We start from the raw sequence: 27,906 nt of genomic DNA on the forward strand, positions 1-27,906 counted from the left end.
TAAGAATGAGTTGGGTACCTTCTTTCATAATGGAGACAAATGTCCAGTTTATATAAAGAATGAATGTCATAACTGATGATTCTATAGCAGCCAGCCAGGGTTCTAACATTTAGTGGTAAAGTTCAGATAAATTCATTTTTCGTTTGGTAGTACAGAACTTTTAAGTGTTGTTCAGAAATTAGATATGTCAAAGTTTTTAGTACTCAGCAGGACCACAATAATATGAATATAAAAAGGAGGAAACAACAATTTAAGCCCATTTCAGCCACATAAAATTAATTGATCCACCCCCCTAGACAATGCCTGGTTTAAATTTCAAACAACACTTCACAGTCAAAGGTCAGTCACCATCAACTGATGCAATTTCCATGGCAACACTTGCCAACCAATTAGCACTCAGTTATTTTTCCCCTGATATTGGTTTTCATACGAAGGGTTCTAATGTGTGCAAGACAAAAAGTTTAGACTTTTTAGCAACACTCAAAGAAATAGGCACAATTCTGAGAACTCTGATGATGGCATTTACCGGTAACAAATATAATATGCAAGTAAAGATTGAACACTATATAGAATTACAGCATAAACACCATTTCAAATATTAAAATTGCCCAACTTTCTCCCAAAATTATAAAAAAAGGTTCCACTGGAGAGTATATCCAGATGATATGTTATAAAGAAATAATCCTATTCTCTTGTATACAAGTATTAAACCATTCTCGTCTCCTTACACGTTAACAAATTACAAGGAGGATTAAATTAGATCAAATAGTGAATGGGACTTCAATGTACCTAAAAGACATTCCATGTAGGGATGAATACTAGAATATTTTGAAGTACTACAAGTTGACTTCCGTGAATTTGAAACAATTCCACAATATAACATGGAGTAGAACAAGTGCCATTGCATGCCGCTAAATTGCTCTCATTCTAACATTATTCAAAGAGCGCTTGGACCAATTACAAAATTGCCATTTAACTGCATCATATTTCCTCTTTTATCTTCAAAGCCAAGGGCTTTCAAATCACCTGTATAAATTAAGACAATATTTGGGGGAAATAAATTATTTTCAATGGGATCACATTTTATAAAGGCAATTTTCTTTTATTATAAGTGTACATTGCATTATATTTTTACGGAAAATATTTCAAAACTGTCCTTTGTGTGTGAAAAATACTACTTCTGAACATTTTTGGCTGAAAAAGAGCGTTACGCTGTTTAAAACTTTGACGTGGTTTCTGGCATCACATTCAACATTTCTGTTCTATGAAGTCTTTATAGAAATGAGTAGGCCAATACTCAAACTTAGTTAAAGTGGAACTTAAAATTAAAAGGTCCTCCTGAGCTGAAAGGATTGAACCCTTGCCATTGGTTCCAGGATCTGTGAAAGTGATGACCACCTCCGCCCTGTTGATTTTCTGGATCCAGGGGATCCTCGCCTGAATCAAATTTCTTCCTCATTTCTATAATGAAAAAAAACACAAAAATATTAGCTCTAGGGTCATGGTATCTTTTTGACACAGAAAATGGCTATTCAGCCCATTAAACGTCCATGCCAGGTCAGTCAATTTGATCGACAATTAGTTCCAGAACTCCACTCTATCCCATTAACCCCGTCGCCCCCCCCCCCCCTCCCCTATCCAATTTCCTTCTGAATTCATAGATATTCTCTGCTCCCAGCATCCTCATTAGCAGCAAGTTCCAGGTATTTGCTGGGTACAAAGGGCTTTCCTCACATTCTCCCAATCCATGTTCCCTAATCCTTGTGCAATAAATTGACAGGACTGTTCTTTTTCTACCTTGTCTAAACCCACCATAATTGTGCACATCTTTACCCAAATCTTCCATCAATCATCTTTGCTTTCTCCAGTCTAATCTTGTAGCTGAATTGCCTCATACCTGGGAACATTCTGGTAAATCTCTTCTGCATCCTTTCGGATTTTAACTTGATTCATGGAGGTGCAAGACCAAAACTGGATGCAATACTCTGATTGTAACCTATCCAGAGCTTTATGAAGATATCATAGATTTTACAGTGCAGAAGGAGGCCATTCGGCCCATCGAGTCTGCACCGGCTCTTGGAAACAGCACCCACCCAAGGTCAACAGCTCCACCCTATCCCCATAACCCAGTAACCCCACCGAACACTAAGGGCAATTTTGGATACTGAGGGCAATTTAGCATGGCCAATCCACCTAACCTGCACATCTTTTGACTGTGGGAGGAAACCGGAGCACCCGGAGGAAACCCACGCACACACGGGGAGGATGTACAGACTCCGCACAGACAGTGACCCAAGCCGGAATCGAACCTGGGGCCCTGGAGCTGTGAAGCATTTGTGCTATCCACAATGCTACCGTGCTGCCCTGATCGAATATAACTTCCTTGCTTTTGCTCTCAATACCTCTATTTAGATCTCATATCCTCTGCTAATTACTCAAATGCCCTTTCTTCAAAGATCTAACGCATGCACTACAAGGTCCCTCTTTCTCTTCACATTCTTTAGAGTTGTATGATTAAGACTTGTCTAACAGCCATGTCTTTTTGTAGTTGATTTGACACTCATTTCCCGCTATTTCAAGTTTGGTATCAAATTTTGAAATTATACTCTATTCCAATATTGAAATCCAAAAGCAGTCTGTCCTCTGTGAAACATGGGGCGGGATTCTCCGTTTCAGAGACAAACTTCTGATGCCGGGACAGAACCAGTGAACTTTTACGACAGCAGAAATGGCACCGGTCCCGGAGCAACACATCAACCTTTAATGGGCTAGCACCAACGGCACATGGAACACGAGCGATTCCAATGAAAAGTGTGTCTGATACTCCGTGGTCGGGATTGACACTCGAGAGGCTGACAAGCTGCAGCCGCATAATAGCACTCCAATCCCCAAACAAGATGGCAGCATGGAAAGCGGCATCCCGGTTTGCGGACATGGAGCTGGAGACCTTGCTGGTCCGCACCGCCAGGGTGAATAGGCAGAACTGTGTCCCTGACATCAACCCCACCGTACCACACACCCATAACCCACCCCACCACCCAGAGGGTGACCGGATGCCTACCCGCTGGCAGTGTGCGCACTCCGCACCACATGCCACGACCCATACCGGCCACCATGGCCAGATGCCCCAGCCACAAAGGCCACCAGCTACCCACTCGTACACTACATGTATCCGACTGCCTAACACTGTGCACTTTGTCTATCTGCCTCCGCCGTCCCGCTGGGAGAGATGCCGGAAGAGGACCACCAGATCTTCAGCACCTCACTGTGGTGGAGCAGCAGGCACTGGACCTGGTTGGTGGGCTCAGAAAGAGGGCAGGTCGCTGAGGCAGAAGTCGGCAATGGTGAGCAAGTGAGACCCCGCTGAGTTGCAGTTCCCCATGGTACATGTGTCAGCACTCCACACTTCACACCACAGTGGCACGCACTGCTGCCTCACCATGCCAGGAACCCAGGTTCAATTCCGGCCTTGGGTGACTGTGTGGAGTTTGCACATTCTCTCAGTTCTTTCAGTGTCTGCGTGTGTTTCTTTTGGGTGCTCCAGTTTCCACCCACAGTCCAAAGATGTGTAAGGTTAGGTGGATTGGCCATGCTAAACTGCCACTTTGTGTCCGCAAAATAAAAGGTTAGGTGGGGTTAGGGCTGAGGCGTGGGTCTTGGGGAGGGAGGTTGGCGCTCCTTTGGAGGGCCATTGCAGGCCTGATAGGCTGAATGGCCTCCTCCTGGACTGTAGAGAGTCGATGAATCACCCATTCCCCAAAGCATGATCCAGTCACGCGTCATATCTTGCAGAATCACCTGGTGACGAAGTGGGCCCTACTGATGACCCCGATCCCAACCAAGCGGACAGCAGCGAGGCAGACTTCCTGTCACAACTTCAACACCCTCCACCATCCCAGAGACACTCACTTCAGTGGCACACTTTAGCAGAGGCTCCTGAGGCACTATCTGATGCAACCACTCATGCTGCGGTACAGCAAGTGGAGGTAGGAACCCGCAAGGGGGCAGCCGGTTGGAGGATGGCCCTCGCCAAGGGACTAGCTACTATCCAGACAGGCTTCTGGAAAAGGTTTATAGTGGAGATGCGGTCACAGAGCGAGGGACTTCATGATGGGGGGTTGTCAGCAACCATCCAGCACCTGCAGGTGCAGTTGGAGGAGTCCAACCGCCTGCAGGGGCAGGAGGCAGTGCCAACCAACCATGAACCATGCTCCAGAGGGAGGTGGCACAGACCCAGAGGGAAGTAGCACAAGACCCAGAGGGAGGTAGCACAAGACCCAGAGGGAGGTAGCACAAGACCCAGAGGGAGGTAGCACAAGACCCAGAGGGAGGTAGCACAGACCCAGAGGGAGATGGTCCACTCCCTGTGCTCCATGGCAGTGAGTACTGAGAACCTGGTCAAGACGAGAGGGGCTCTCAGGACAGGCAGTGCCAGGTGGCAGGGAAGCTTCAGGGGTTAGCTCCGTTTGCACCCCCGTCCCAAGGAGTTGCCCAGGGGCAATCGGGCACCGAGGGAGAAGGAGGTGGTGATGAGGCTCGTGCGGTGACTCTCGCAGGGGTGGTGCTGGAACACCACAGCACCTCTGACTCTGCCCTCCTGTTCCGGGCACACTTGATGGGCTGCAGGCAGCACCATGCCACCTGCATCACTCAAGCAGCAGCCAGGCCCAGTTGCTCCAGAAAATGGTCGGCAAAGGGGGTATAGGTCACAGGGCGGGAACCTTAACAGGCTGCCTCCACGTCTGATGTATTGCCTGGGGATCCACCTAGACGCAAGCCCAGAAGCCAGAAAGATAGACGCCAGCTAAGTTGGCATGGGTGCAGCACAAAGCGTTAGGGGCAAGGGCATAAATGTTCATCGTTTCACAATAAACACCTGTTCACAATGTTTCAACCTGCCTCAGAGATCTATCAGAATGGTATGAAGGATGGCCTGGCTGCAGGGACCCCAGATCAGCCCGCGCTCACCACTGCCGGGAGGGTGGTCATGGAAGCTGGAGGAGTCCTAGTCGGTGGTAGTCGTGGTCGTGCAGTGGATCCAGCTTGGAGGCACTGGTGAAGGCATGTCTTCCGTTAGTGGCAGTGAAATATTCATCAAACCTGGTAGTTGTCTCAGTTTTGAAGACACACTCAGACAGCATTTTAAGCTTTGGACAGTGTCAAGATTGGCCCCTATGTGCAAAAATAATTTGTTTGAGCCGGCAAGATTAGATGCTGCATTTGGGGGATGGAAAAGGAGGGGAAAGGAGAGGATTTCTTTCTGGAGGGGCAGTTCACCATCTTGGTGAAGCTGAAGGAGAAAGCAGAGGTGGTGGTGGAAGATCTATTTAGATACTTCCAGGTATGGAATTTTGTTTGTAGGACATTCCCGATAACACTACCGTCTAGTTTATTTGAGAGGATTCTTTCCTGCACAGGGTCAGAGGAGGGCAGCACATTTCAGGATATATGGATGGATCTTGGGGGAGGAGCAGGCCCCGATAAAAGATGTGAAGGTCAGATGGGAGGAGGAGCAGGGATCCTTAGAGGTGTGGAGCGAGTCCTCCGCAGAGTGAAGCTACATCATCCGGCACAAGGTTGAGTTTGATTCAGCTCAAGGTGGCGTTCCGGGCTCACCTCACCAAGGCCAGAATGAGTCTATTTTCTGACGGGGTTGAGGGTAGGTGTGAGCGGTGTTCGAGAGGACCTGCAAATCACATGCACATGTTCTGGTCCCAAATTGGTGGGTTTTTGGGTGTTTTGGGCACCATATAGTCAATCCTAAATATTGATTTAGAACCCGATCACTAGACTAGATCGGCCAGAGTTGAGGACTGGTACAGGGGCAGGTGCTCTGCCATTTGTCTCGTTGATTGCTCAGAGGCAAATTCTACTGAGCTGCAGACAGGCGACATCACCTTGTGGCGCAGCGTGTCTAAGTGACTTGGGGTTGCTGCACCTCGGGAAGGTAAAAATTACAGTGGGGGATCAATCGAAGGTCCCACCCAAGGTGGTGGCCTTTCATTTTGCACTTAAGAATTGATCATCGTTAGTGGGAGAATGAGGTTCACTGGTGTGGTTTGTTTGGGGTACATTGCTGTGTGGGGGCCCCCGCAGAACAAACGTAATCGTCTTAGGCTGGAGAAAGTCATACATCCCTGGTGGCACATCTGACCTTCAGTTCAAAGGATTCTTCACCAGGCGATCAAAGCCACGACATTGGCCTCCTTCCTTGCCTCCAGCAGCCTCCCTTACAGCTTAACCTCCGTCCCCACTATCCTGAATGTCCTGAAAACTGCCTCCCAAAAATTCTCCAACTTGTCACAGCCACAAAACATGGGAGCATGATTCGTTGGCTGCCCGCACTTCTCACACCCATGGAAGAACCTACTCATCCTAGCCAGAGTCATGTGTACCCTGTGCACCACTTTGAACTGAATCAAGCTCATTCTGGCCTCCAGTGGATGCCTCTTCCCTCCTGCAACCCGTCCAGGAACCATTCCATATCCCCTGCCTCTCCAATCAGCTCAGTCTTGTCATAGAACGCCTTGAACACCTTATTTACCTTTTCCAGCTCCAACATCATCTCCCTCTTACCTTCAAAATATGCCTGATGCCGCAACTGGTTGGTCAACACAAGATTCCCTTCTCCCAATATTCATATGCACCCTCCCCATGCCCCCTCGGATTGTCTGTCTTCAACCAATCAAACTACCCCTGCAACATCTTCCTTACCGCCAACTGCTTCATCGGGACTGCTGAGTAGCCTCTATTTACCTTAACTATCTCTTCTACTAGCCGCCTGTGCTCCTCCCTCCTCCTATCCCTATGAGCCTTAAACAAAATAATCTTACCTTCGACCACCACCTTCAAAGCCTCCCAAAACGAGAACACCTCATCATTGTGATTAAGCTCCATATAGTTCTTAATCGCCACGCTCGCCTCTCACAAGACGTCTCATCTGCCAGAAGTCCCAAATCCAACCTCCACCCCAGCCTTTGCACCTGTCACAAACTAACCTCACATGCGGCGCATGAGCCGAGATCACAATTCCCGCATATTCCACTCCTACCATCCCCATCAGCACTGCCCGACTTACCACACGTAGACCCGATACACATGCGAGAAGCAATATTCCCTTGCTCCTGTGTTCCTGAACCTCCATGGATCCACCATCCCCATCCTTCCCATAAACTCTCCCAGCTCTTTCGCTTTGCTCGACTTCCCATCGACTTGGGGCTTGACCTGTCCAACTTCGGCTCCATAACACATTAAAATCCCCTCCCATAATCAGTTGGTGAGAATCTAAGTTCAAAATTTCCCCCAGTAACCTCTTTCCAAACCCAGCCTTATCCCAATTCAGCGCATACACATTTAACACCACCGACATCCAGCACCCCACTCACTATCACGTACCACTAGCAAACACTCAGCCCCACCCTCCGCTCTCCCTCAGTGTACCCAAACAGATGCCGGAGAACGATCCCTCTCAATACGAGTGGATCGGACTCATAGGTCGTGGAGGCCTATACCAAGGCTGCCAAGAGTAGTGACTGTTTATTTCCGTAGGTACAGCATGAAGGAGAAGGTCCTGTTCCGGCATCATCTCCCTCTTACCTGCAAAATATCCCTCGACACTGCCTGATGCCACAACTGGTTGGCCGACACAAGATTCCCTTCTCCCAATACTCATATGCACCCTCCCCATGCCCTCTGCAGCTGCCCCACCGGATTACCCAATTGTGCGGTATACATCAACAATATGGTAATTTTCAGCCAGACATGGACAGAACGTTTGAAGCATCTGATGGAATTATTCAATCGACTTCAGGAAATGGGTTTGGTGGCAAACCTAGCCAAAAGTGAATTTGGAAAAGCCCAAGTCACCTTCCTTGGCCATGCAATTGGACAGGGTCGAATGGTCCCACGGGATGTGAAAATAAAAGTTATTGGGGAGTTTCCGATACCCTCGACAAAGGGAAATAATGCGATTTCTTGGCATGAGTGGATTTTACTGGAAATTTGTGCTGAATTTTAGCAGTGTGGTCGCTCCACTGACAGACTTGCTAAAGAACCGTGACAAATTCCAGTGGACAGCAGAGTGTCACCAGGCATTTGACGGCCTGAAGGCTGTGTTAACCACTGCTCCTGTGTTAGGCATCCCAAATTACACAAAACCATTCAAAGTGGCTGTTGATGCGAGTGATGTGGGCGTAGGTGCGGTGCTCTTACAAGACGATGGACTAGAGCAGCCTATTGGTTATCTTTTGAAGAAACTAAATAAGCACCAGAAGTATTTAACGATTGAGAAGGAGACTTTGAGCTTGGTGCTGGCTTTGCAACATTTTCAGATTTATATTACCAGCAATTCGTCTGAAACAATTATATATACTGATCACAATCCATTGACGTTTTTTGGAGCGATTCCGGAATAACAATGCCAGACTGTCGATGGAGTTTATGGTTACAGCCATTTCATTTAAAAATCATACATGTGGCAGGACGGGAAAACGGGATGGCTGATGCTTTGTCACGAATGTGATGAACAGAAGCAGGTTCAGTGGAGGAAGAAGAACTAAAATGGACTATATTATTATAAATGTTTGCATGTTTTGTTTTGCTAAACAAAAAAAGTATATTTACTGTCCATATTTCTTAAAGGAAAGTGAAAAAGTGAAAAATGAAACCATCTTGAAATTGATGGGGTTTTTTTCGGGGGGGGGGGGTGGGAAGAGGAGGTGCCATGCGAGGGTCCCTTAAAGAAATGGGTGTTTATCAAATAGCTGCAGTAATGTCATTATGTGGGTGGAGTGGAGCTGTGTTTCTGAGCTTTTACTTTCGTTTTGAGCTGGAAGCTGTTTTGTAGCTGAGTTTTTAGTTTAGTTTTCAGTTGGGAGCTGCATTCAAACAAGGTGTATTTTGATCTCTCTCTGCATGTTAAAGAATGTCTTCAGATCACTTGATAATTTAAAAGTGATAAGTGCTTTCTGTAGAGAATTCAAACCTGCTGTCTTTGTTAAAAAGGGTATTTTGACTTATGGATGTTGTTAGGAAAGGTATTAAGGGTTACCTACAGAGTATTGCATCTGTGGGGATTATTTGTGTTGGTTGTTGTCATACTGTTTACTGTATGTTTATAAAATGTTAACTGGGTTCATAAAATAAACATTGTTTTGTTTAAAAATATTTAAGGGGTGGGATTCTCCCACATATCGGCTAAGAATTGATGTCAGCGTCAAAGGTCGTTTCGGGGCCCCATTCTCCGGTCCACCCGGGAGCTAGTGGGGGCGTGGCGGGAAGCGCAGGGGCGTGGCGGGAAGCGCAGGGGCGTGGCGGGAAGCGCAGGGGAGTGGCGGGAAGCACGGCCGTAGAGGAGCGTCAGAGGCGGCGCACACAAGGCGACGCGAGCGCACAGACTGCCGACAGAGCAAGATGGCGCCACGCCGGGCAGCGCCCCGGTTTATGGACCACGACCAGGAGACGGTCCAGGACACCCTCAAGGGACTAACCAACTTGGCCCGGCTTCTGTGGAGGGAGGTGGGTGTGGCCGTCAGTGCCATCGCGGTGGGCCGTCAGTGCCATCACAGTGACACCAAGGACTGGTGAGCAGTGTCGCACAAAGGTGAACGACCTACTCCAGTCAGCCAGGGAGAGTACCCAGCAATGTACTCATGGCACCAAACCCTCTGCCCCCCACACGTGACACCCACCCCCTCCTCCGGGGATGGTACAACCACAGCCATGACCCACATGGCTGCAGCCACCCATGCAAGCCGTGTTGTCTGTGTGACCTGTGCACCCATGCCAACATAGACCCACCTGCCAGGTTGTATGCATCGGACTGTTGGGGAGGTTTTAAATTAATGTGGCAGGGGGATGGGAACCAGATTAGGAAGTTAGAGGTCAGTAAAGAGGCAGCAACTAAAGCCAGAAAGGTACTAGATAATAAACTCAATGTGACTAAGGGTAGACAGGGAAGAGATGATGAACGCAAAGGGACAAGTGGTCTGAGGTGCATTTGTTTTAATGCCAGAAGTGTAGCAGGTAAGGCAGATGAATTTAGGGCTTGGATTAGTACCTGGGAATATGATACTATTGGTATTACTGAGACTTGGTTGAGGGAAGGGCAGGACTGGCAACTGAATATCCCAGGGTATAGATGCTTCAGGAGGCATAGAGAGGGAGGTAAAAGGGGTGGAGGAGTTGCATTACTGGTCAGAGATGATATCACAGCTGTGATTAAGGAGGACACTCTGGAGGATTCGAGCACTGAGGCAATATGGGTGGAGCTAAGAAATAGGAAGGGTGCAGTAACATTGTTGGGACTTTATTACAGGCCTCCCAAAAGCGAGCATGAAGTAGAGATACAAATATGCAGACAGATAATAGAAAAATGTAGGAGCAATATACCATAGAATTTACAGTGCAGAAGGAGGCCATTCGGCCCATCGAGTCTGCACCGGCTCCTGGAAAGAGCACTCTACCCAAGGTTAACACCTCCACCCTATCCCCATAACCGAGTAACCCCATCCAATACTAAGGGCAATTTTGGATACTACGGCAATTTTGGACACTAAGGGCAATTTATTATGGCCAATCCACCTAACCTGCACATCTTTGGACTGTGGGAGGAAACCGGAGCACCCGGAGGAAACCCACGCACACACGGGGAGGATGTGCAGACTCCGCACAGACAGTGACCCAGGCCGGAATCGAACCTGGGACCCTGGAGCTGTTAAGCGATTGTGCTATCCACAATGCTACCGTGCTACTGTGATGGGAGATTTTAACTTCCCCAACATTGAATGGGATTCGTGTAGTGTTGGAGGCGTAGATGGAGCACAGTTTGTAAGGAGCATCCAGGAGAGTTTTTTTAGAGCAGTATGTAAATAGTCCAACTCGGGAAGGGACCATACTGGACCTGGTATTGGGGAATGATCCCGGCCAGGTGATTGAAGTTTCAGTCGGTGACTACTTTGGGAATAGCGATCACAATTCCGTAAGTTTTAGAATACTCATGGACAAGGACGAGAGTGGTCCTAAAGGAAGAGTGCTAAATTGGGGAAAGGCAGAGTATAACAAAATTCGGCAGGAGCTAGGAAATGTGGATTGGGAGCAGCTGTTTAAGGGTAAATCCACATTTGAAATGTGGGAGTCTTTTAAGGAAAGGTTGATTAGAGTGCAGGACAGACATGTCCCTGGGAAAATGAGGGATAGAAATGGCAAGGTTAGGGAACCATGGATAACAGGTGGAATTGTGAGACTAGCTAAGATGAGAAAGGAAGCATACATAAGATTGAGGCAACTCAAAACTGATGAAGCTTTGGAGGAATATAGGAAAAGGAGGACGAATCTCAAAAGCGCAATAAAGAGGACTTAAAAGGGGTCATGAAATATCTTTGGCTAACAGGTTTAAAGAAAATCCCAAAGCCTTTTATTCGTATATAAGGAGCAAGTGGGTAACTAGAGAAAGGATTGGCCCACTCAAAGACAAAAGAGGGAATTTATGCGTGGAGTCAGAGGAAATGGGTGAGATTCTTAATGAGTACTTTGTATCGGTATTCACGAAGGAGAGAGACAGGACAGATGTTGAGGCTAGGGATGGATGTTTAAATACTCTAGGCCAAGTTGTCATACGGAAGGGGGATGTTTTGGGTATTCTAAAATACATTAAGGTGGACAAGTCCCCAGTACCGGATGGGATCTATCCCAGGTTTCTGAGGGAAGTGAGGGTCGAAATAGCTGGGGCCTTAACAAATATCTTTGCAGCGGGTGAGGTCCTGGAGGACTGGAGAATTGCTAATGCTGTCCCTGTATTTAAGAAGGGTAGCAGGGATAATCCAGGGAATTATACACCTGTGAACTTGACTTCAGTGGCAGGTAAACTGTTAGATAGAGAAATACAGCAGAAACCGGCCCTTCGGCCCACGATGTTGCGCCGAACCTTTGTCCTAGGTTAATCATAGAATTTTGGACAATTTTTCATGGCCAATCCACCCAACCTGCACATCTTTGGACTGTGGGAGGAAACCGGAGTACCCGGAGGAAACCCACGCAGTCACGGGGAGGATGTGCAGACTCCACACAGACAGCGACCCAAGTCGAAATCGAACAGGGGACCCTGGAGCTGTGAAGCAATTGTGCGATTCACAATGCTACCGTGCTGCCCTTAAGAAGTTAACCTAAACTCCATTATTCTACCCTAATCCATGTACCTATCCAATAGCCGCTTGAAGGTCCCTAACTTTTCCGACTCAACTACTTCCACAGGCAGTGCATTCCATGCCCCCACTACTCTCTGGGTAAAGAACCTACCTCTGACATCCCCTCTATATCTTCCACCATTTATCTTAAATTTATGTCCCCTTGTAATGGTGTGTTCCACCCGGGGAAAAAGTCTCTGACTGTCTACTCTATCTATTCCCCTAATCATCTTATAAACCTCTATCAAGTCGCCCCTCATCCTTCTCCGTTCTAATGAGAAAAGGCCTAGCACCCTCAACCTTTCCTCGTATGACCTACTCTCCATTCCAGGCAACATCCTGGTAAATCTCCTTTGCACCTTTTCCAAAGCTTCCACATCCTTCCTAAAATGAGGTGACCAGAACTGCACACAGTACTCCAAATGTGGCCTGACCAAGGTTTTGTACAGCTGCATCATCACCTCACGGCTCTTAAATTCAATCCCTCTGCTAATGAACGCTAGCACACCATAGGCCTTCTTCACAGCTCTATCCACTTGAGTGGCAACTTTCAAAGATCTATGAACATAGACCCCAAGGTCTCTCTGCTCCTCCACATTGCCAAGAACCCTACCATTAACCCTGTATTCCGCATTCATATTTGCCCTTCCAAAATGGACAACCTCACACTTGTCAGGGTTAAACTCCATCTGCCACTTCTCAACCCAGCTCTGCATTCTATCTATGTCTTTTTGAAGCCGACAACAGCCCTCCTCACTATCCACAACTCCACCAATCTTCGTATCATCTGCAAATTTACTGACCCACCCTTCAACTCCCTCATCCAAGTCGTTAATGAAAATCACAAACAGCAGAGGACCCAGAACTGATCCCTGCGGTACGCCACTGATAACTGGGCTCCAGGCTGAATATTTGCCATCCACCACCACTCTCTGTCTTCTATCGGTTAGCCAGTTTGTTATCCAACTGGCCAAATTTCCCACTATCCCATGCCTCCTCCTGCATAAGCCAACCATGGGGAACCTTACCAAATGCCTTACTAAAATCCATGTACACTACATCCACTGCTTTACCTTCATCCACATGCTTGGTCACCTCCTCAAAGAAGTCAATAAGACTTGTAAGGCAAGACCTACCCCTCACAAATCCGTGCTGACCATCCCTAATCAAGCAATGCCTTTCCAGATGCTCAGAAATCCTATCCCTCAGTACCCTTTCCATTACTTTGCCTACCACCGAAGTAAGACTAACTGGCCTGTAATTCCCAGGGTTACCCCTATTCCCTTTTTTGAACAGGGGCACGACATTCGCCACTCTCCAATCCTCTGGTACCACCCCTGTTGACAGCGAGGACGAAAAGATCATTGCCAACGGCTCTGCAATTTCATTTATTGCTTCCCATAGAATAAGAACATAAGAACATAAGAACTAGGAGCAGGAGTAGGCCATCTGGCCCCTCGAGCCTGCTCCGCCATTCAATGAGATCATGGCTGATCTTTTGTGGACTCAGGTTTTGTGGACTTTTGTGGAATCCTTGGATATATCCCGTCAGGCCCAGGGGACTTGTCCATTCTCAAGTTTTTCAAAACGCGCAACACATCTTCCTTCCTGACAAGTATCTCCTCAAGCTTATCAGTCTGCTTCACGCTATCCTCTCCAACAATATGGCCCCTCTCGTTTGTAAATACTGAAGAAAAATACTTATTCAAGACCTCTCCTATCTCTTCAGACTCAATACACAATCTCCTGCTACTGTCCTTAATCGGACCTACCCTCGCTCTAGTCATTCTCATATTTCTCACATATGTGTAAAAGGCCTTGGGGTTTTCCTTGATCCTACCCGCCAAAGATTTTTCATGCCCTCTCTTAGCTCTCCTAATCCCTATCTTCAGCTCCCTCCTGGCTATCTTGTATCCCTCCAGCGCCCTGTCTGAACCTTGTTTCCTCAGCCTTACATAAGTCTCCTTCTTCCTCTTAACAAGACATTCAACCTCTCTTGTCAACCATGGTTCCCTCACTCGACCATCTCTTCCCTGCCTGACAGGGACATACATATCAAAGACACGCAGTACCTGTTCCTTGAACAAGTTCCACATTTCACTTGTGTCCTTCCCTGACAGCCTATGTTCCCAACTTCTGCACTTCAATTCTTGTCTGACAGCATTGTATTTACCCTTCCCCCAATTGTAAACCTTGCCCTGTTGCACGCATCTATCCCTCTCCATAACTAAAGTGAAAGTCACAGAATTGTGGTCACTACCTCCAAAATGCTCCCCCACTAACAAATCTATCACCTGCCCTGGTTCATTACCAAGTACTAAATCCAATATGGCCTCCCCTCTGGTCGGACAATCTACATACTGTGTTAGAAAAGCTTCCTGGACACACTGCACAAACACTACCCCATCCAAACTATTTGATCTGAAGAGTTTCCACTCAATGTTTGGGAAGTTGAAGTCACCCATGACTTCTGCACCTTTCCAAAATCTGTTTCCCAATCTGTTCCTCCATATCTCTGCTGCTATTGAGGGACCTATAGAAAACTCCCAACAAGGTGACTGCTCCTTTCCTATTTCTGACTTCAACCCATATTACCTCAGTAGGCAGATCCCCCTCGAACTGCCTTTCTGCAGCTGTTATACTATCTCTAATTAACCACCTCCCCCCCCCCCCCCCCCCCCCCCACCTCTTTCACCATCCTCCCTAATCTTGTTGAAACATCTATAGCCAGGGACCTCCAACAACCATTTCTACCCCTCTTCTATCCAAGTTTCCGTGATGGCCACCACATCGTAGTCCCAAGTACCGATCCATGCCTTAAGTTCACCCACCTTATTCCTGATGCTTCTTGCATTAAAGTATACACACTTCAACCCATCTCCTTGCCTGCAAGTACTCTCCTTTGTCATTGTTACCTTCCCCACTGCATCACTACGTGCTTTGGCGTCCTGACTATCATCTTCCTTAGTTGCTGGACCACAGATCCCATTCCCCTGCCAAATTAGTTTAAACCCTCCCGAAGAGTACTAGAAAACCTCCCCTCCAGGATATTGGTGCCCCTCTGGTTCAGATGCAACCCATCCTGCTTGTCCAGGTCCCACCATCCCCAGAATGCGCTCCAATTATTCAAATACCTGAAGCCCTCCCTCCTACACCATTCCTGCAGCCACGTGTTCAACTGCACTCTCTCCCTATTCCTAGCCTCGCTATCACGTGGCACCGGCAACAAACCAGAGATGACAACTCTGTCTGTCCTGGCCTTTAACTTCCAGCCTAACTCCCTAAACTTGTTTATTACCTCCATACCCTTTTTCCTACCTACATCGTTGGTACCAATGTGCACCACGACTTCTGGCTGCTCCCCCTCCCCCTTCAGGATCCTGAAGACACGATCCGAGACATCCCTGGACCTGGCACCCGGGAGGCAACATACCTTTTGGGAGTCTCGCTCGCGACCACAGAATCTCCTATCTATTCCCCTAACCATTGAATCTCCTATTACTATTGCTTTTCTATGCTCTTCCCTTCCCTTCTGAGCCCCAGAGCCAGACTCAGTGCCAGAGACCTGGCCGCTGGGGCCTTCCCCCGGTAGGTCATCCCCCCTGAACAGCATCCAAAACGGTATACTTGTTTTGAAGGGGAACGGCCACGAGGGATCCCTGCACTGTCTGCCTGTTAGTTTTCTTTCCCCTGACTGTAACCCAGCTACTCTTGTCCAGTACCTTTGGTGTGGCTACCTCCCTGTCACTCTTCTCTATAACCCCCTCTGCCTCCCGGATGATCCGAAGTTCATCCAGCTCCAGTACCTTAACACGGTCTCTGAGGAGCTGGAGTTGGGTAAACTTCCCGCAGGTATATTCAGCGGGGACAGCAGTGGTTTCCCTCACCACCCACATCCTACAGGAGGAGCATGCAACTGCCCTAGCCTCCATCCCCTCTTACTTTACAGAATTAGCTGCCCCTTGGACCAACTGGACCTCCGCCCTCCGACTCTACTTCCAGTCAGCTGTACTCTAAACTCCTGGCTCCCTTCACGCTCTTTGATAAATATAGGAAATGAAATGTAAGGAGCACCTTACTCCCTCCTCACCTAACTCCCTCAGTCACCAAACTCTCACTGTAGCATTCAAATGCCACAAGCTCAGCACTCCAGTCTGCTGTTGGAGAAGATACTGAGGGATAGGATCTATTCACATCTGGAAAAAAATAGACTTATCAGTGAAAGGCAGCATGGTTTTGTGCAGGGAAGGTCATGTCTTACAAACCTAATAGAATTCTTTGAGGAAGTGACAAAGTTAATTGATGAGGGAAGGGCTGTAGATGTCATATACAGGCGTTTGATAAAGTTTCCCATGGCAGGTTGATGGAAAAAGTGAAGTCGTATGGGGTTCAGGGTGTACTAGCTAGATGGATAAAGAACTGGCTGGGCAACAGGTGACAGAGAGTAGTGGTGGAAGGGAGTGTCTCAAAATGGAGAAGGGTGACTAGTGGTGTTCCACAGGGATCCGTGCTCGGACCACTGTTGTTTGTGATATACATAAATGACCTGGAGGAAGGTATAGGTGGTCTGATTAGCAAGTTTGCAGATGATACTAAGATTGGTGGAGTTGCAGATAGCGAGGAGGACTGTCAGAGAATACAGCAAAATATAGATAGATTGGAGAGTTGGGCAGAGAAATGGCAGGTGGAGTTCAATCCAGGCAAATGCGAGGTGATGCATTTTGGAAGATCAAATTCAAGAGCGGACTATATGGTCAATGGAAGGGTCTCGGGGAAAATTGATGTACAGAGAGATCTGGGAGTTCAGGTCCATTGTACCCTGAAGGTGGCAACACAGGTCGATAGAGTGGTCAAGAAGGCATACAGCATGCTTGCCTTCATCGGACGGGGTATTGAGTACAAGAGTCGGCAGGTCATGTTACAGTTGTGTAGGACTTTGGTTAGGCCACATTTGGAATACTGGGTGCAGTTCAGGTCGCCAGATTACTAAAAGGATGTGGATGCTTTAGAGAGGGTGCAGAGGAGGTTCACCAGGATGTTGCCTGGTATGGAGGGTGCTAGCTCTGAAGAAAGGTTGAGTAGATTAGGATTGTTTTCGTTGGAAAGACGGAATTTGAGGGGGGACCTGAATGAGGTCTACAAAATTGAGAGGTATGGACGGGGTGGATAGCAACAAGCTTTTTCCAAGAGTGGGGGTGTCAGTTACAAGGGGTCACGATTTCAAGGTGAGAGGGGGAAAGTGTAAGGGAGATGTGCATTGAAAGTTTTTTACGCCGAGGGTGGTGGGTGCCTGGAACACTTTGCCAGCGAAGGTGGTAGAGGCAGGCACGATAGCATCATTTAAGATGCATCTAGAGATATATGAACGGGCGGGGAACAGAGGGAAGTAGACCTTGGAAAATAGGAGACAGGTTTAGATAAAGGATCTGGAACGGCGAAGGCTGGGAGGGCCGAAGGGCCTGTTCCTGTGCTGTAATTTTCTTTGTCCTTTGTTCTTCCTCCCCCCCCTTCTGCTCTCTGCTCCCTCCTCCCCTCCCCTCCCACCTCCTTCTGCACACTCCTCCTCAGCCCCTTCCCCTCACCGCGATCCACACCCCTGTCCACCTGCCCAACCATGATGGTGTGTCTTGCAGGGCCACACAGCGACCGAACGGGCCCTCCTGACAGACCACGCCTATGCGCAGCACCTGGCCGTACAGCCAAGGCAGATCAACCAGGCCCACGTGGCAGACCCCGCCCGCGCCCAGCGCCTGGCCACCCAGCCGACACAGGTCGACCGGGCCCATCAGGCTTACACCGCCTCCGCCCAGCACTTGGACGGGCAGCCCACAAGGACTCTAGCAGCGACGGGGAGGGCAGCTCCAACAACAGCCCTCCTGCCCAGTCCAGCGACAACACGACGACACAGGACACTAGCACACAGGGGACAGACCAACACGACACAGGACACCAGTACACAGGGGACAGACAGGCAGACATGAAAGAACACAATACAACACCAATACGGAGGGGACGGACAGACAGGACACTGCACCCCAGGGGACCTCCGACCACAGGTCCAATGAAGACAGTGGTTGCGTCACAGCTGTTTCCCACACCCTTCGCCACCGCAGAGACTCTCACCTTGGTTGGCCAGTTTAGTCATGAGGCTTCTGGGACACTAACTGGTGTGCACCACACAGCCGCTCCGGTACAGCAGGTGGAGGTAGGAGCAGCTGAGGGGCCGGACGGTCGGAGGACAGCCTGGCCCCAGTGAACAGCTGCCGCCCAGACTGGTCCCAGGTTCCTGGAATTCCCTCATCCATCCACAGATCCAATGCACTCAGGGACGATCGAAGGGGGTGACGGCCGATTTCCAGCACCTGCAGGAGTGCAGGAGTCCAGGAGCAGGAAATTATGCCGGTCACGAGTGCCACACAGGCCAACACCACACGGTTGGCTTCCGCAATGGAGGCAATGGTGGCGACGCTGTCTCGCATGGGTCTAGGTTTGCCCGCAGCCCTCTCACAGGCAGCCATGAGCCAGAGCCAGCTGAACATTGCAGAGGCGCTCAATAACCTAGCCCGGTCTCAGCAGGCCATCGCTGAGAGCATCAGCTGGCCAGCGTTGTACAGAGCCAGACAGGGATGGCCAACTCCCTGAGCTCTATGGCTGCAAACGTTCAGACCCTTGTCGATACCAGGGCAGGCCTCCAGGACTGGCAGCACCAGGTGACCGGGGTGCTGCGGGTGCTGGATCCGCTCGCACCCCCGTCCCATGGAGAGCCCCGGGGGTCACCGGGACCCCGATGGAGGAGGAGGTGATGTGACCCGTTCCAGGTGCCCCTGCATGGAGGTCCTGGAACTCGGCGAAACCTCGGACCACCTACTGCAGTGGGCAGAGCAGGGTGGCACCATGCCATCCTAATAGGTGTAGCCCAGCCCATCCAGGCTGGGCCACCCCAGGAAACGGCCGCGAAAGGGGACCCTAGTCACAGGGCAGGGGTCACAGGAGTCCGCCTCCAGTTCTGCTGTACCGTCTGGGGGAACACCTAGACGTAGTAATTGGCCCCGTAAAGGTCAGAAAGGTAGACACTGATGAAGTTGGCACGGGTGCAGTGAGTCTGTTATTAAACACCTTTCACACCTCTGTACAGTGTACTCTGTACTCTGTACGATGCGTCTGGGGGTGGGGCGGGGACTGGGTGCCAGTGTGGATGCGGGGTGCTGCGATGGAATGATGAGCTCCGGTGTGTGTGACGTGCGGCCCAGCCGACCGCAGAAGCGGCCAGGGAGGGAACAGACCACGGGACTCAGCCCAACCTGCCTCAGGAAGCCCCTGCCCACGACCCAGGATCCCCAAAATGGCGGAGACCCTACGCGAGGACCCGAACGCGCTGCAAGATATTCACGTGCCCTCAAACGCCGGGACCCATCCTGATTGCAAATATGCCCCCCTGGCAACCCCTCTACCTCAAGCAGCGCCTGGGACCCTGCGAGACGCTACCCCAGAAACATAACCAGCACCCTGGTCCCCGCCAGCGCCCAGGACCCGGCCAGACACAACCACCTACCGTCCAGAAGGTCAGACTTCTCCCATCGGATCCCAGGATCATCCAGCCGCAGCCGCCGACTAAGGAAGCGAGGGAAATGTGGCGGTCTGCAGGTTAGACTGAAGCAACGCAGTTTCAAGACCCCTCTGCCCAGAGATTCCTGGCAAACGTCCAAGCGATCGAAAACAAGCTTGATGAACTTAACGCTAGACTTGCCTCTCAGAGGGAAGTAAGAGACTGCTGTATGCTCTGTTTCACAGAGACATGGCTCGCCCCCGCCTACTGCTCCCCTGACCTGGAATACCTGACCGTGAAGTGCCGCCCATACTATCTTCCACGTGAGTTCACTTAAGCCATTATCACAGCGGTCTACAACCTACCCCAGGCAGAAGTGATGAAGGTGCTTGACGAAGTGTACACAGTTATAAACAACTACGAAACAGAACACCCGGAGGCCTTGTTCATCGTGGCCGGAGACTTCAACAAGGCCAACCTCAAGAGTGTACTGCCAAAATTCCACCAACACATCTCCTGTCCCACCAGGGCCGACAACACACTTGACCACTGCTACTCTAAAATCATTCCATTCCCCCGACCGCACTTTGGGAAATCAGACCTCAAGACGGTGCTCCTTCTCCCGGCGTACAAGCAAAAACTCAAGCGGGAGAATCCAGTGCAGTGCTGGTCCGAGGAAACAGAAGAGCTCTTACGTGACTGCTGAAAGACAGTGGACTGGACCATATTTAAGAACTCAGCGACCAACTTAAATGAGTACACCACTACCGTCACAGACATCAGCAAATGTGTGAACATAAGAACTAGGAGCAGGAGTAGGCCATCTGGCACCTCGAGCCTGCTCCACCATTCAATGAGATCATGGCTGATCTTTTGTACACTCAGCTCCACTTTCCGGCCCAAACATCATAACCCTTAATCCCTTTATTCTTCAAAAAACTATCTATCTTTATCTTATAAACATTTAATGAAGGGGCCTCTACTGCTTCACTGGGCAAGGAATTCCATAGATTCACAACCCTTTGGGTGAAGAAGTTCCTCCTAAACTCAGTCCTAATTCTTCTTCCCCTTATTTTGAGGCTATGCCCCCTAGTTCTGCTTTCACCCGCCAGTGGAAACAACCTGCCCGCATCTATCCTATCTATTCACTTCATAATTTTATATGTTTCTATAAGATCACCCCTCATCCTTCTAAATTCCGAGTACAGTCCCAGTCTACTCAACCTCGCCTCATAATCCAACCCCTTCAGATCTGGGATTAACCTAGTGATTCTCCTCTGCACACCCAGCACGTCCTTTCTCAAGTAAGGAGACCAAAACTGAACACAGTACTCCAGGTGTGGCCTCACTAATACCGTATACAATTGCAGCATAACCTCCCTAGTCTTAAACTCCATCCCTCTAGCAATGAAGGACAAAATTCCATTTGCCTTCTTAATCACCTGTTGCACCTGTAAACCAACTTTTTGTGACACATGCACGGGCACACCCAGGTCTCTCTGCACAGCAGCATGTTTTAATATTTTATCGTTTAAATAATAATCCCGTTTGCTGTTATTCCTACCAAAATGGATAACCTCACATTTGTGAACATTGTATTCCATCTGCCAGACCCTAACCGTATCCAAATCCCTCTGCAGACTTCCAGTATCCTCTGCACTTTTCGCTTTACCACTCATCTTAGTGTCATCTGCAAACTTGGACACATTGCCCTTGGTCCCCAACTCCAAATCATCAATGTAAATTGTGAACAATTGTGGGCCCAACACTGATCCCTGAGGGACACCACTAGCTACTGATTGCCAACCAGTGAAACATCCATTAATCCCCACTCTTTGCTTTCTATTAATTAACCAATCCTTTATCCATGCTACTACTTTACCCTTAATGCCATGCATCTTTATCTTATGCAGCAACCTTTTGTGTGGCACCTTGTCAAAGGCTTTCTGGAAATCCAGATATACCACATCCATTGGCTCCCCGTTATCTACTGCACTGGTAATGTCCTCAAATAATTCCACTAAATTAGTTGGGCACGACCTGCCCTTTATGAACCCATGCTGCGTCTGCCCAATGGGACAATTTCTATCCAGATGCCTCGCTATTTCTTCCTTGGATGATAAATTCCAGCATCTTCCCTATGAATGAAGTTAAGCTCACTGGTCTATAATTACCCGCTCTCTGCCTACCTCCTTTTTTAAACAGTGGTGTCACGTTTGCTAATTTTGGTAAATTATCACTAGTGCATTTGCAATTTCCCGAGCCATCTCTTTTAGGACTCTGGGATGCATTCCATCAGGGCCAGGAGACTTGTCTACCTTTAGCTTGCCCATCACTACGTCCTTAGTGATAACAATCCTCTCAAGGTCCTCACCTGTCATAGCCTCATTTCTATCAGTCACTGGCATGTTATTTGTGTCTTCCACTGTGAAGACCGACCCAAAAAACCTGTTCAGTTCCTCAGCCATTTCCTCATCTCCCATTATTAAAACTCCCTTCTAATCCTCTAAAGGACCAATATTTACCTTAGTCACTCTTTTTTGTTTTATATATTTGTAGAAACTTTTACTGTCTGTTTTTATATTCTGAGCAAGTTTACTCTCATAATCTATTTTACTCTTCTTTATAGCTTTTCTAGTAGCTTTCTGTTGCCCCCTAAAGATTTCCCAGTCCTCTAGTCTCCCACCAACCTTTGCCACTTTGTATGCTTTTTCCTTCAATTTGATACCCTCCCTCATCCCCTTCGATATCCACGGTTGATTTTCCCTCTTTCTACCGTCCTTCCTTTTTTTTTTTTTTTTTTTTAAATTTTTTTATTGGAATTTTTTGCAGAAAATATAACAAAAAGTATAGCAAAAAGCAGTAATATGCAACTAACAGCCCCATAACACCCACAATTCCCCCCATACCGTAACATCACATGTATCACATTCCCCCACCCCCCCCCCAAACAAGAGAACTTAACCATAAATTAAAATTAGATAAATCAAATTTAAATAAAATGAGCTAACATAATCAACGCCCCCCCCCCCCCCACACACCCACCCACCCCCCCACCCACCCCCCCCACCCACCCCCCCCCCCCACCCCCCCACCCACCCACCCACCCCCCCCCCACGGGTTGCTGCTGCTACTGTCCCAGTACCCTATCGTTGAGCCAGAAAGTCGAGGAAAGGTTGCCACCGTTTAAAGAACCCTTGCACCGATCCTCTCAGGGCGAATTTAACCGTCTCAAGCTTAATAAAGCCCGCCATGTCATTGATCCAGGTCTCCACGCTTGGGGGCCTCGCGTCCTTCCACTGTAGCAAAATCCTTCGCCGGGCTACTAGGGACGCAAAGGCCAGCACACCGGCCTCTTTCGCCTCCTGCACTCCCGGCTCTACCCCAACCCCAAAGATCGCGAGTCCCCATCCTGGCTTGACCCTGGATCCCACCACCCTTGACACCGTCCTCGCCACCCCCTTCCAGAACTCCTCCAATGCCGGGCATGCCCAGAACATATGGGCATGGTTCGCTGGACTCCCCGAGCACCTGGCACACCTATCTTCACCCCCAAAGAACCTATTCATCCTCGTCCCAGTCATGTGGGCCCTATGCAGCACCTTGAATTGGATGAGGCTAAGCCGTCGTCCTTCCTTTTTGTTGGTATAAACCTTTGCTGAGCACTGTGAAAAATCGCTTGGAAGGTTCTCCACTGTTCCACCATAAAGTCTTTGCTCCCAGTCTACCTTAGCTAGTTCTTCTCTCATCCTATTGTAATCTACTTTGTTTAAGCACAAAACACTAGTATTTGATTTTACCTTCTCACCCTCCATCTATATTTTAAATTCCACCATATTGTGATTGCTCCTTCCGAGAGGTTCCCTAACTACGAGATCATGAATCAATCCTGTCTCATTACACAGGACAAGATCTAGGACTGCTTGTTCCCTCGTAGGTTCCATTACATACTGTTCTAGGAAACTATCGTGGATACATTCTATAAACCCCTCCTCAAGGCTGCCTTGACCGACCTGGTTAAACCAATCGACATGTCGATTAAAATCCCCCATGATAACTGCTGTGCCATTTCTACATGCATCAGTTATTTCTTTGTTTATTGCCTGCCCTAACATAACGTTACTATTTGGTGGCCTATAGACTACTCCAATCAGTGACTTTTTCGCCTTACTATTCCTGATTTCCACCCAAATTGATTCAACCTTATCGTCCATAGCACCGATGTCATCCCTTACTATTGTCATCCTTAAATAACAGAGCGACACCACCTCCCTTACCATCCACTCTGTCCTTCCAAATAGTTTCATACCCTCGGATATTTAACTCCTAGTCATGACCAACCTTTAACCATGTGTGTACGATTGCGTGCCAAAGAAAGCAGTACGTATGCTCCCCAACCGAAAACCATGGCTCAATCGCGAGAGTGACTCCCTACTGAAGGACAGATCTGAGGTGTTCAAGTCAGACGACCCTGACCAACACAAGAAATCCAGGTCGGACCTCTGCAAAGCCACCCGAGATGCCAAGAGAGAATATCAAACCAAGCTAGAGTCACAGACAGACTCTCGGCGGTTGTGGCAAGGACTAAATGACATAACGGGCTACAAAGTGAAGCCGAACAGTATCTCTGGCCGCAGCCCTCCCCGATGAACTCAATGAATTCTATGCTTCGTTCACGCAGGTAACCACCGATCTGCTGTCGGGTGCCCCAGCAGCCGGTAACGCACCCATAGCCGCCCATCGCAGCTTCCGCAGTCAAACCGGCCTTCCTGGCATTGGCCCCTCGGGCGGCGGCGGGAGCCCTGGTAGTGCACTCAGAGCCTGCACGGACCAGCTGGCAGAGGTGTGTGCGTGTGCGCGCGCGCGTGCACATATGCTGCATTTGGGGGGGGGGGGGGGGGGGGGGTGGTTGGCGAAGGAACGTTGGGGGAGACGAAGGCTGCGGGCGGCCATGGCAGTGCGGATCCTATGGCCCAGACGCCATGACGCCAGTCACGCGGATGTCCACCCAACCCATTCGCTGTTGTGGCTCAGGCTTATCGGCTGTCCTCACTTGTGTCAGAACCCTCATGCTCCCCCCCCCATCTGGCGGCACCCACTAGCAGGTAGGTCCAGGGCGACTCCCACATGACAGCATCCAGTGAGGGCAGTGTCACCAGACGGTAGCCCTGGCAGGGGGGACAGCCGGCAGGTCTCAGGGCATCGAGGGGGCAGGGGTGGAGCACATGCTGGCAACCGGGTCCGGCCATGTAGCCCATGGAACCTGGTTGTGGAGGGGGGGGGGGGGGTATGCTAATGATGAAACCCTCTCTTCCTACCCCCTACAGATCGTACAATGTTTAGCTATCTTCCAGCATTGTTGGCCGCTGTAGCCACCTGGGTTGGCCACTTCCTCACACAAAATGGAAGAACACAAAGATTACAGGGAAAAATGGATATTGGCAAAGAAACAAGCAGTCTGCAGAATCCCCTGTATTCTCGCTGCCACAGAAACCAGACATAATTGTAACTAACGAGCTGCGCATATTAAGTGAGCGATTCACGGTGATTCCCAGGCACAATGGACAGAACAGTTAACTGCAATTGAAACATTCTATGGAAGGTCAGACATTCCGGCGCCAGTGGAGTCTCAAAGGACACCAATAAGGTGTAAGGAACAGCTCGGTGATCGAGGAACGGCCCCGTTATTGGGGAAATTCAAATCAATTGATTGGGAAGAGACCCAATCGATTGCAAGTTTATAGAGGGTCTGCCCAGAAGGGCGCGAAGCCTCTGGGACCTATAAAAGTCAGGTTCCAGGACTGATTCGCTCTCCTTGACCAGCCTCCCAGCGCTCTTCTTGACCAGCCGGCCCTCCCAGCAGAACACCTTTGCAGTAGAAGAACCTTGAGGAGAGGCCTGGTCAGCAGCCGCCATCAAGTAAGTGTCATACAACACACGCTACGAGAGTAGACACTCCTGACCCCTTTAGTCCACACCAACTGGAAGCCTGCGGATCCAGGACAAAGCAAGAGGCCATTGTTCCCTGATCCGGCAGTTCCCTTATTCCAGATAAGTATTGGCCTGTTAGTGGTAGGAATAGCCTAGTCTTTTAGTTTTATATGCCTAAGTAGTAGATAACTATTATAATAAACGTGTCTTGTTTGAACTTACTAACTGGTGTATTGAGTTATTGGTCTGAACTTGAACTTGAATCTTGTGGCGGTATCTTAACGATACCTGGCGACTCTAGAGCTAAGGAATAAAACAGAGCCAAATTGAGTGTAAAGCACACTCACCCAGAATGAGCAACACCGCCATGGCAGGGGCCGCTGACCTGCATGAGGCCCCGGGGGAGCTGGAGCAAGGGCGTGACAGGGAGGTGGCGGAGCCTGCTGTAGAGGAGCAGGCCGCAGTCTGGCACGTGCAAGCCGCCCAGGGTGCAACGTGGCCAACGGAGTGGGATTTGTGCTGGGTGTAACGTGGCCAGAGAATTGGCCACAGACATCAGCCATGAATATAGAAGGGCAGAGGAGGCTCGAAGGATCTGATGGCCGACTCCTGCTCCTATTTTATCTGCAGCAAAGTGTAAAATATATGAGCAAAGTGAAAAATAAACTAGAGTCTCAGTGCCAGAACTCACTGTGATCAGACTGTGAATCAGACGGCTCCACTATTACCCCATCATTGCAGAAACCCTTAATCTTCAGTCCTCAGTTGGAAGAGATATTTGGCGTGATCGAATGGCCACGCTGCATCCAAAAATCAGCTCGCTGCAGCGCTACGTGGCCGATAAAAGCTGGAAAACCTCGCTCCGGTGATTTACCCGGCTCGCAACATTGCCATTGTCGGCAGGATCACCTTTTAGCAAATCTGCATAATTAAAGCGAGACATCGAGTCGCATTTTATAATGTGCAGATTCCAGAGTTACCCAAGACATGGGATCAATCTCCTTCGCCTTGGAGACCTCAGACAAGTGCCATTCAGTACAAGTCTCCATAAACGGGGACCAGGTGGAACAACACTCGTGGGGGCCTCCCAGGGAACCGGAGGCCCCAGGTGCATGCCCTTTGGGCAGGGTAACACCTTGGCACTTTCAACTTGGCACCCTGGGACAGCCAAAGTGCCCTGCCAGCTGGCATTTTTTGCATGGGTGTGATCGCTCTAGTCACTTGGGGCAGGGCAGAGATTGATCTCTCACTACATTGAGGAGATCTGGTGAGTGGAGTTCCTCAGCATACAAAATGGGTCTGTCGCACATTCCCCGTTGAGGCCCCTTATCAAACACAAGTCGTGTTTTATAACCTTATGCTTCTCGCTAAGCGCTAGAAAAACGCGCAACTAAACAAGCTCACCATGGGACTTTCCTATTTAGTTAAATCACGCCATTATTTTGCACTGCTTTAAATTGCAGACTTCATGACTACCTGTGACTTTATACGAGAGAGTCAAGAATGGGCATATGAAAAAGGACAGGTGGAAAAGCAGGTCTGCAGAATATGTCCCACTCCCATTGCAACTGGGCAGCATGACCAAGGCTCCCCAATTTCCTTCGAGGAGAAACTAACTAAACATTCAGTTCAACCAGAGTAAAAATAATCAGACCAGCACAATGAAGACTCTGGCAGGGATGGGGACAAGAAATAAAAGAGCGAGAGAGAGCAGCTCCATATTGTAGCCATCTAGCCAACCCCCACAAAAATGGCCCAAAAATGACTTCCAAGTTCATCAGATGCCACAGATAAATATTCCCAATGTTAACATGGATTTTACCAGTCAGACAAAAGCAAATTTGTTAATGCATATTGAAATAGGATGGCAATTAATTATTCAGCAATTAGCTAGGCAGAGGCGAAAAAGAGGCCACTCCATACCTGGATCAGTGAGTACTTCTTTCGCAGCTGCTATGTCTATGAATTTTTTTTCTGCTTGCTTCTTTTCATTTTCTTCCTGAAAGTTATCAGGATGCCACTGCATTGCTAGTTTTCTGTAGGCTTTTATAATCTCCTTTTTTTTGGCACTTCTGAAAATGTCAAAAGAAATCCACTTCATGTCTCCATCAACCTTTTGAGATTCTAATAGATTAAACTGCTACAAGGTCAATACACATATATTGAATAAGTTTCGCATCTTGGAAAACATTAGAGGCTAAATTGGGGAGCAATAGAGCCTAATTTAAAAATAAAAACTAGCCTAAT

The 27,906-nt window shown here is 48.9% G+C and overlaps 1 protein-coding gene across 1 annotated transcript in view; it reads right to left on the reverse strand.

Annotated features, from left to right (window-relative positions):
* Positions 1-510: 510 nt before the first annotated feature.
* Positions 511-27,906, reverse strand: part of dnajc3a (DnaJ (Hsp40) homolog, subfamily C, member 3a) — a 126,081-nt gene continuing 98,685 nt past the window's right edge. The window contains exons 11-12 of the mRNA XM_038817693.1: positions 27,583-27,731; positions 511-1,461 (exon numbers count right to left, since the gene is read on the reverse strand). Coding sequence (XP_038673621.1) covers positions 1,304-1,461; positions 27,583-27,731 — 307 coding nt within the window. The 3' untranslated portion in view covers positions 511-1,303. The remainder of the gene's footprint in view (positions 1,462-27,582; positions 27,732-27,906) is intronic.

This window comes from Scyliorhinus canicula, chromosome 14 (genome assembly GCF_902713615.1).
Source record: "Scyliorhinus canicula chromosome 14, sScyCan1.1, whole genome shotgun sequence".
NCBI lineage: Eukaryota > Metazoa > Chordata > Chondrichthyes > Carcharhiniformes > Scyliorhinidae > Scyliorhinus > Scyliorhinus canicula.